Source organism: Grammomys surdaster, unplaced genomic scaffold (assembly GCF_004785775.1).
Source record: "Grammomys surdaster isolate TR1022 unplaced genomic scaffold, NIH_TR_1.0 277, whole genome shotgun sequence".
NCBI classification, from domain to species: Eukaryota; Metazoa; Chordata; class Mammalia; order Rodentia; family Muridae; genus Grammomys; species Grammomys surdaster.
The window spans coordinates 1,633,425-1,643,294 of record NW_021604718.1 but is presented as its reverse complement, the minus strand read 5'-3'; the positions used below and the strand labels follow the sequence as shown (position 1 = coordinate 1,643,294).

Here is a 9,870-nt window from a genome sequence, read left to right as displayed (position 1 = left end):
GAGACCATGCAGCACATTTTCCTCAACAACTACCAGCTGTGCTCTGAGATCAGCGAGCCCGTGCTGCAGCACTTCGTGCACCTGCTGGCCACGCACGGGCGCCACGTGCAGTACCTGGACTTCCTGCACACCGTCATCAAGGCTGAGGGCAAGTACGTGAAGAAGTGCCAGGACATGATCATGACGGAGGTGAGGGCTGCTTGGGCCACAGGGATCGGGGTGGCGGGGCCCAGGGAGAACATGGGGAGGGGGAGAGCCAGTAGAACGTGGGATGCTGGGCTCATAGTGGGGCCAGGAGAACCTGGGTGTCTGGGCCTCGTACACAGTGGGAATGCACAATTGTCTGTTCACGTCAAACATTGAGAATGGAGTGAGCCTTGGCCACAGTCTGGGAGGTCTGTTCCTGAGGGCATCTCTGAGGGCCGCCGGAGGGCGGGGACAGAGGCGGTGATGTCAGTGAGACACTACAGTAGCTTGGGCATGTCACTGACTCCTGTCATTGGCTGGCTATGAGGGAGAGGAGAGAGGTGGCACACGCCTCAGGTTCAGTGCACACTCTGAAGACATTCAGACACTTTCTGGATCCAGCATCAAGGTCTCTGATGGAAGAGGCCTGGACACATCAGCCAAGGAACTCCAAAACTCAGGCAGGAAGTCAGGCATGATGGCTCACACCTGTGACCTGCTCATGACTGACGATAGCTCTAGGTTCCAGGGATCTGATGCCCTCTTCTGACCTCTGTGGGTACTGCACACATGCGGTGGACTGGACCTACATGCAAACAAAACACCCATAGACATAAAATAAAAACCAATAATTAAAAAAAAAGTTCAAGGTTATCCTCAGCTACATAGTATTTTGAGGTTAGCCTGGGCTATATGAGTCCCTAAACTTTAAGCATGAGTATCAGGTGGTAGCTGGGGTCACGGTCTCAGCTTTTCCGGGGAAGCCTAGGAGAGATGTGGTACCTGAAGCTGCCGGACGAGGGCTCTGATTCCTGCCTGCCTCCCGTCACAGCTGACCAATGCTGGTGACGACGTGGTGGTGTTCTACAATGACAAGGCCTCTCTGGCCCATCTGCTGGACATGATGAAGGCGGCCCGAGATGGCGTGGAGGACCACAGCCCTCTCATGTACCACATCTCCCTGGTGGACTTGCTGGCCGCCTGTGCAGAGGGCAAGAACGTCTACACAGAGATCAAGTGCACCTCCCTGCTGCCTCTAGAGGACGTGGTGACTGTGGTGACCCACGAGGACTGCATCACGGAGGTGCGGCTCAGGCTGGTGGAAGGCTGTGGTGTAGACACCTGTGTGTGCAGACAGGCAGAGGCACGGGACAGTGGGGAAGGCGACAGGGGTTAAGAGGGGAGAGCCTGGCAGGCCCTGCTGACACCTGTCTTCTGTGCCCACTGCCCAGGTTAAAATGGCGTATGTGAACTTTGTGAACCATTGCTACGTAGACACGGAGGTGGAGATGAAGGAGATCTACACTAGCAACCACATCTGGACGCTCTTCGAGAACTTCACCCTGGACATGGCTCTGGTCTGTCCTGGGGGGGCCAGAGTGGGCTTTTGGGGTGGAGGGAGGACCTGCAGATCTCCCCATATGATTCTCTTCCTCTGTAGGTCTGTAACAAGCGGGAGAAGCGCCTGTCAGACCCCACCCTTGAGAAGTACGTGCTCACTGTGGTACTGGACACCATCAGTGCCTTCTTCAGCTCCCCGTTTTCAGAGAACAGCACATCCCTACAGGTGAGCACCCCGTATGGTCAAGTATGGCCACTTTAGCTGGCTCAGATGGTGAATTGCTTACAGGAGCGCAGGAAGGTACAACAGAATACAGGGTGTTAGCCATCTACTGTGTAACAAATGGCCCCAGGTGTGGATCGGAACTTCTGTGGGAATGATACAAAGTAACTGACAAGAAACAAGTTAAGGATCTTGGGGGCAGGGCTCACTGTTAGGAGTGTGGTCAATCCCAGCAGCAGGAGCAGGGGTGGCTGGTCACACTTCATCCACAGTCACAGCAATGAATGCTGATATTCAGTTCACTTCCTCCTTTTTTATCCACGCTGGGGCTCTGGCCCATGGGCAGGTACAGCGTATGTTTAAGATGGGTCTTCTATCTTTCTGGAAACACCCTCATAGACACACCCCACACTGACTTAGGTCCCATGGGACTGACAAGATTAACAATGGAATCCCTCCTTCATTGTCTAGGGCGTGTGCAGGCCCTGGGGATGGTGAGGGGCATGGCTGCTGCCAGGGACAGCAGAGCCATGATGACTGGCATGACCACACATTTTGCAGAGCCTTGCATTGCTCTCAGGTGCTGGGCAGACAGGCAGCCCTGTGACTCACTGGTATCACCACAGGGGCCTGACCCTGAGTCACTGAGAGCCAGGCCTTGAGATTTTTTCAGCCTTAACTAGAGACCCAAGTCTCTGAGGAAGGCCCGAGGCATTGCCTGAATTATAAATACAGAAGATAGAGAAGAAACCATGGAAGTGCTCCCGGGATGCTTGGGCCGCGCTGGCACCAGGCTAACTCTGAGAAGAGTAAATACGTTAGGCGCACCCGGCATGGTGGTGCACACCTTTGATTCCAGCACTCCAGAGACAGAGGCAGGGGTGGGGTGGGGTCTCTGTGAGATCAAGGCTAGCCTGGTCTACAAAGCCAGAGCTACATAGTGAGGCAGTGAGGCCCTGTCTCAAAAAAAACAAAGGGGGGAAAAACAAGGTTAGATCTAGGAAGGGTGAGTTGTTTTGATATCCATTTGAGACAAGGAGACAGTGAAAATTTTTATCTGTGGCTGGGCAGGATATTCCTGGCACTGAAGAGGCAGAGGCAGGTGGGTCTCTCTGAGTTCAAAGCCAGCCTGTCTCAAAAAAAAAAAAAGTTTTATTTCCCCAGCCTTAGAATTTAAAATAAAACTTCAAAATTTATTTGTGTGTGTGTGTGTGTGTGTGTGAGAGAGAGAGAGAGAGAGAGAGAGAGAGAGGGTGGGAGAGAGAGAGAGAGAGAGAGAGAGAGAGAGAAAGAGAGAGAGAGAGAGAGAGAGAGAAAGGGTGGGAGAGAGAGAGACAGGAGGTGAGCAGGTGGAGATCAGGACACAGTGTTGTAGAGTCAGATCCTTTGTCTACCATTCCCTGCGTTCTAGAAACCAAACCAAGGTTGCCCGGCTTGTGAGACATACACCTTTATGTTACGCTAGCTTGCTGGTCCAAAGTCTGCCTTTTTATTATTTTAAGATTTATTTATTTATTTATTTAATGTATATGAGTATACTGTCGCTGTCTTCAGACACACCATAAGAGGGCATCGGATCCCATTACAGATGGCTGTGAGCCACCATGTGGTTTCTGGGAATTGAACTCAGGACCTCTGGAAAAGCAGACAGTGCTCTTAACCGCTGAGCCATCTCTCTAGCCCTTTTGTTTGGTTTTAAATTGTACTTTATTATTTTAATTTTGGGGACTGGGTCTCACTGTGTAGCTCTGGCTGGCCATGGACCTGGAACTCACTGAGGTCTGCCTGCCTCTGCTTCCTGAGAGCAGGGATCACCGATGTGCAAGGAGAGGCTACCGAGGGTCTCCTGCAGCTGGAGTTAAAGCACGCCACGTGTCAGACATGGGTGCTAGGAACTGAACTCGGGCCCTCCGAAGGAGCAGCGAGCACTCTTAGGCTCCGAGCCAGACTTTGGGTTTTTGAACCATGTGACTAGCTTTCTTCACATCATTCTGAAGGAAGGAAAGAGTGATTAGCATGGCTGTGAGCCCAGGCTAGTGTTGTGTCCAGTCAGGGGAGGTTGTTCACTGCTAAAATTAGTGACTTTCTGTCTGGACCAAAGGCTTACTGTGGTAGTGAGGGCCCTGGGCCCTTGCCCTCCTGGCTGGGGTGGCTGAGCTCCCTCTGGGATTCTGTGTCCCCTGCAGACGCATCAGACAATTGTCGTCCAGCTGTTGCAGTCCACCACGAGGCTGCTCGAGTGTCCTTGGCTGCAGCAGCAGCACAAGGGCTCCGTGGAGGCCTGTGTCCGCTCCCTCGCCATGGTGGGTGAGTAACGGTGCCGGAATCGCCCAGTGCGGCCTGCAGCCCTGTAACTACCGCCTTATCCACGAGCCTGAGTGTCTCTCAGGGTGGTCTGTCCTTCCTGGTTTATCATTTCCTTTTGCTGACTGCAAGCAATCAGGCAGGAGGAGGTGCCGGGTTCCCTGTGTGCCCAACAGGGTCTTGGGCAGCGCTCACCCCTGTCCCCCATTGGTCTGCCTGCCTCTTCCCCTGCTCCATTTCAGCGCTGCCCTCTCTTGCAGCCAAGAGTAGAGCCATCTTGCTACCGATGGATCTGGACGCCCACATGAGTGCTGTGCTCAGCAGTGGGGGCAGCTGTTCGGCCGCCGCCCAACGCAGCGCCGCCAACTACAAGACGGCCACCAGAACCTTCCCTCGAGTCATCCCCACCGCCAACCAGTGGGACTACAAGAACATCATTGAGAAGTTACAGGTAGGTGTGGATGCCTGGCCCCCTAGGAAAGGCCTGCTTCAAGGTGGTGGTGGGGTTGGGGGTCGGGGGAAAGTTGCTGCCCCTCAGTCAGACACTGTTTAGTGTCGAGTGGGTGGGATAAGGTCACACCCTGGTCATCTCGGGCCAGGTGGTGACCTTCCCCTCCCTCCCAGGATATCATCACGGCCCTGGAAGAGCGTCTGAAGCCTCTGGTGCAGGCTGAGCTCTCTGTACTGGTGGACATGCTGCACTGGCCTGAGCTGCTCTTTCTGGAGGGCAGCGAGGCCTACCAGCGCTGTGAGAGCGGGGGCTTCCTGTCCAAGTGAGCTGGGAAGCAGGGGGTCACCTGGGTCTGGGCAGGCCACCCAGTGTCAGAGATAGGAGGGCCTAGGGCCACATCGAGGCAGGTGGCGCCCCCCCTGAGTCTCTGCTTCCGCCCCAGGCTCATCCGTCACACCAAGGGTCTCATGGAGTCAGAGGAGAAGCTGTGTGTGAAAGTACTACGGACACTACAGCAGATGCTGCAGAAGAAGAGCAAGTATGGGGACCGGGTGAGTGTCACCGACATCGCTGGGCCAGAGCTCACCAGGCAGGATCTTGCTCACCCAAAGCCTCATCTTATCCTTCCAGGGCAACCAGCTACGGAAGATGCTGCTGCAGAATTACCTCCAGAACCGCAAGTCCGGCCCCCGGGGCGAGCTCACTGACCCCACAGGCTCTGGTCAGTGCCATGGCCCCACCCCGCCCTCCCCCACACGGCTGGCTCTCGCTTCAAACCACTGTCTCTCATACGGGTTTCTCCCCAAGGCCTGGATCAGGACTGGTCAGCCATCGCAGCCACCCAGTGCCGGCTGGACAAGGAGGGGGCCACCAAGTTGGTGTGTGACCTCATCACCAGCACCAAGAACGAGAAGATCTTCCAAGAGAGCATCGGCCTGGCCATCCGCCTGCTGGACGGAGGCAACACTGAGATCCAGGTGCGGCAGTCAGGGCAGAAGTCCTCCAGCTCTGAGGGTGCTCCCTGTTCGGGAGGAGCTGTGGTGCTGGGGACGGACCGTGGGCGATTCCACATTCTGTACCTATGCCCGTGTCCGTGGCCCTGTGTCGGCTCTCTACCCTCGGTCCTGTCCCCCACATCTACTGTTCTGTCATTTCAGAGTCTGATCTTCCTTGCCGTCTCTTCTCCATTATTCCAAAGCCCTAACTCCTCTAACCCTCATTCATTCATTCATTCATTCATTCTGGTCACTCATTCATTCACTCATTCACTTATTCATTCACTCACTCACTCATTCCCTCACTCATTCCTCCATTCACATTTCCCAGTCAGCACTCAACACCAAACTGTGTCACTGGCGGTAATGTAGGCACCAAGCATTCAGCTCTGAAAAAGTGACGTCATCTGTGTTCTCTTGATACTTGTGTTTTGTAAGGGACATAGGCAGAGTGTAGACACACTCTGGGCATCGGGATCCAGGACAGGAGATAAGGAATACAGGCCACATGCGGTAAAAGGAGCAACAGGCCGGCCTCATGGCTTGGGCTTCCTGTCTCAGTTTCCCAGGATGCTGAGTCGGGGGTCGGGGGTCTCAGGTTCAAGGCTTACCTGGACTACAGAGCAGTTTCCAGGCCAGCCTGGGTGTTGTCACTCAGCCTTATCTTAATAAAAAGAGAGAAGAGGGGATGGGAAAGGTCTTTATTCTCAGCATTTGGGAAGCAGAGGCACGTGGATCTCTGTGAGTTGGAGGCCAGCCTGGTAGTACATGGTGTGTTTCAGAATAGCTAGAACTATGTGGAAAGACTCTGTCTCAAAACAAACAAACAACAACAAAACAAAATAATTTAAAAATAGCCCCATACCCGGTGGTGTGCGTGGGGGTGCTCCCCTAGCATTCCCAGTGCCCTAGGCTTCATCTCTGCACGCATGGGGTAGCAAACACACAATGGGCAAGCCTAGGCGACAGGGATGTAGACTAGGGTCATGCTGGAGTTGTGTGGGAAGATTGTGGAGGGCAGCCATGAAGGGCCTGGGGGAGGAGGGCCTGGGTTCGCAGGCAGCGGGCTCTCTGGTGGCTTCCTGGCACTGAGTGCCTGAGGCTTTTCCTCAGAGGGAGATGGAGCCACTGACAGCTTCATGCAGTGGAAAGATAGGCCTTAGGTTTCCAGGGATCCCTCTGGTTGCAGTGTGGAACAGCTACTGGGGCTGGTGGCCAGCAGGTCCTGGTCAGAGGCAGCATGGGTCCCCGGCATTGTGGTCATGGCAGGATGGCTTTCCCTGTTAACTGCTGGGCCTTGAAGCCCATCCTAGCACATGTGTCTCCCAGACTTCCTGTGCACTGAGCATTGTTCTCAAACTCCGACGGTAGCCAAGGTGACCTCCTGCTGCCCCCTCCTAGGGCTACTCTGACGCCCACTTACCACACCCAGAGCCAGGCACGGCTCTGAGGTTGCTCTCCACCTCCTGTCCTTCTCCAGAAGTCTTTCTACAACCTGATGACGAGCGACAAGAAGTCGGAGCGCTTCTTCAAGGTTCTCCATGACCGCATGAAGCGCGCCCAGCAGGAGACCAAGTCCACAGTCGCTGTCAACATGAGTGACCTGGGCAGCCAGCCTCGTGAGGACCGCGAGCCGGCAGGCCCTACCACCAAAGGTGGAGCTCCAGGCAGGCGTGGGGTGTGGGGGTCTTAGAACAGGACATACAGGGTGTGGGGAATCTCATGGGTGGGGAGAGGCTTCCAGTTAGCTGCGATCTCATCAAGCCTTCCCCCCACAGGCCGTGTGTCCTCCTTCTCCATGCCCAGCTCCTCCCGCTATTCGCTGAGCCCCGGCTTGCACCGCGGGCACGACGTGAGCGAGCGTGCGCAGAACAACGAGATGGGGACCTCGGTGCTCATCATGCGGCCCATCCTGCGCTTCCTGCAGCTGCTGTGTGAGAACCACAACCGCGACCTGCAGGTGAGCGTTTCACTCGCTCGGTCCTGCCTGTCCGCAGCCTCTAATCAGCCGGCATCCCAGACTGCCACTGGGCACAGCCTGCTGGGACTGATGTCCTCCTCCCGGTGGGTGTGGCTGTGCTCCACAGAACTTCCTGCGGTGTCAGAACAACAAGACCAACTACAACCTGGTGTGTGAGACCCTGCAGTTTCTGGACATCATGTGTGGCAGCACCACGGGAGGCCTGGGGCTGCTGGGGCTCTACATCAATGAGGACAATGTGGGCCTGGTCATCCAGACCTTGGAGACCCTCACAGAGTACTGCCAGGGCCCGTGTCACGAGAACCAGGTGGGCCGCCTCAGGGTGCTTGTGAAGGGGCGGAGCCGCTAGGGGTGGGGCTCCGGGGCCAGCATGACTGACAGGTCTGGCGCTTGCGTCTCCCACCACTTCCCGTCAGACCTGCATCGTGACTCACGAATCCAACGGCATTGACATCATCACGGCCCTGATCCTCAATGACATCAGCCCGCTTTGCAAGTACCGCATGGATCTGGTGCTGCAGCTCAAGGTGGGCCCCCCCCCCACCGCGGTGAGCGTGTGGCTGTACGTGTGAGTGACAAGGGTACTTGGCGTATGTGGCGCCACCATGTTGTGCTGTCTGTGACGGTGCCTCTTCTGTGCCTGTGCATTTGGTGAGGTGTGCAGGTTGCACTGGCTACACGGGAATTCAGGTGTGAAGACATCGCCCTCTGTGTGTGTTGGCGTGGGGGAGAGGGCTAGAAGCCTGAGCGTGTTTACTCAGGGTAGGTGAGGCTGGCCTATAGGTGGATGACACACTGGATACTTCTCAGCATACCAGGGTCTTGAAGAGGTTGGAGGGTCATGGGGGGGAGCCTCAGACCTGGCTTGCTTCCTGCACCCCCTCCACCCAGGACAATGCCTCCAAGCTTCTCCTGGCTCTGATGGAGAGTCGACATGACAGCGAGAATGCAGAGCGCATCCTCATCAGCCTTCGGCCTCAGGAGCTGGTGAGGACTGGCTGGCAGCAGGCGGGGTTGAGTACAGAGACGGTGGTCAGGGCGTAACAGCAAATGCTGTCCCCCCTTCTCCTCCCCCAAACCCCACTCCCAGGTGGATGTGATCAAGAAGGCCTACCTGCAGGAGGAGGAGAGAGAGAATTCAGAAGTGAGCCCACGTGAGGTGGGCCATAACATCTACATCCTGGCACTGCAGGTAGCAGAGTCTGCCCGAGGCCCCGCCCCTCTGTGGCCCCGCCCCCTGAAGCAGTGCCCACAGCTCTCCTGTCCTCTCCTGTCCCGCCTTCTGTAGCTTTCCAGGCATAACAAGCAGCTGCAGCACCTGCTGAAGCCGGTGAAGCGCATCCAGGAGGAGGAGGCCGAGGGCATCTCTTCCATGGTACGACAGGGGTGGGAGTTTGGGGGTGGGGTTGGATGTGGAGGGAGAGCTGTGACCCGGGGGCAGGAATGGGGCTCTGTGGGAATCTGAGGTGAGCCAGGAGCGGCTGGGGACAGAAAGCTGCTGTACCTGGAGGCCAACCTGGAACCGAGCGAGCTGGGACCCGCGAGACAAGCTGGGGTCTGGGGGTGGGGTTGCAGCAGGACTGGGGTGTAGTGGTGGAACCCAGACAGCAAGACCTTGGATCTGGAGCAGGTCTGGAATATTCTAGCAGGACCCTGGGCTGGGCTGGAAAGGGCACTTACTTGTCTGATCTGGTTGGGTGGGCTTGGGCTGGGCCGGCTGACTGTGGATGGCTGTGGGGCTGACCCTGTGCCCCTGACCCCGCCCCCAGCTCAGCCTCAACAACAAGCAGCTGTCCCAGATGCTCAAGTCCTCGGCCCCTGCCCAGGAGGAGGAGGAGGACCCGCTGGCCTACTATGAGAACCACACCTCGCAGATTGAGGTGTGAGGTGTGAGGCGCTGGGTGTGAGCTGGGGACGGTGAGGGCCTCTGCCCCGTGTGACCGGGTGTCACCCGGGGCCAATCAGATTGTGCGGCAAGACCGGAGCATGGAGCAGATCGTGTTCCCAGTACCTGCCATCTGCCAGTTCCTGACGGAGGAGACCAAGCACCGGCTCTTCACCACCACGGAACAGGACGAGCAGGGCAGCAAAGTGAGCGACTTCTTTGACCAGTCCTCCTTCCTGCACAACGAGATGGAGTGGCAGCGCCGGCTTCGCAGTGAGGACCAGCGGGCGCCGCCTCCCCTTCCTGGGACTCCTGTGGGCAGAGGGGCCCTCAGGACCCCTCACAACACGCTGTGTTCCCACAGGCATGCCGCTCATCTACTGGTTCTCCCGCCGCATGACGCTGTGGGGCAGCATCTCCTTCAACCTGGCGGTGTTTATCAACATCATCATTGCCTTCTTCTACCCCTACGTGGAGGGCGCGTCTACGGGTGAGGCTGCCCGC

At 56.7% G+C, this 9,870-nt stretch overlaps 1 protein-coding gene across 1 annotated transcript in view; it reads left to right on the top strand.

Moving 5' to 3' along the window:
* The window catches only part of Itpr3 (inositol 1,4,5-trisphosphate receptor type 3), a 65,582-nt gene that overhangs the window by 49,578 nt on the left and 6,134 nt on the right, over positions 1 to 9,870 (top strand). Inside the window, exons 30-49 of the mRNA XM_028777060.1 lie at positions 4 to 189; positions 1,019 to 1,270; positions 1,419 to 1,544; positions 1,628 to 1,753; positions 3,937 to 4,057; positions 4,315 to 4,505; positions 4,679 to 4,827; positions 4,948 to 5,056; positions 5,136 to 5,226; positions 5,313 to 5,482; positions 6,981 to 7,155; positions 7,279 to 7,460; positions 7,588 to 7,788; positions 7,898 to 8,008; positions 8,373 to 8,468; positions 8,572 to 8,673; positions 8,770 to 8,856; positions 9,251 to 9,361; positions 9,447 to 9,639; positions 9,731 to 9,856. Coding sequence (XP_028632893.1) covers positions 4 to 189; positions 1,019 to 1,270; positions 1,419 to 1,544; positions 1,628 to 1,753; positions 3,937 to 4,057; positions 4,315 to 4,505; positions 4,679 to 4,827; positions 4,948 to 5,056; positions 5,136 to 5,226; positions 5,313 to 5,482; positions 6,981 to 7,155; positions 7,279 to 7,460; positions 7,588 to 7,788; positions 7,898 to 8,008; positions 8,373 to 8,468; positions 8,572 to 8,673; positions 8,770 to 8,856; positions 9,251 to 9,361; positions 9,447 to 9,639; positions 9,731 to 9,856 — 2,905 coding nt within the window. The remainder of the gene's footprint in view (positions 1 to 3; positions 190 to 1,018; positions 1,271 to 1,418; positions 1,545 to 1,627; positions 1,754 to 3,936; positions 4,058 to 4,314; positions 4,506 to 4,678; positions 4,828 to 4,947; positions 5,057 to 5,135; positions 5,227 to 5,312; positions 5,483 to 6,980; positions 7,156 to 7,278; positions 7,461 to 7,587; positions 7,789 to 7,897; positions 8,009 to 8,372; positions 8,469 to 8,571; positions 8,674 to 8,769; positions 8,857 to 9,250; positions 9,362 to 9,446; positions 9,640 to 9,730; positions 9,857 to 9,870) is intronic.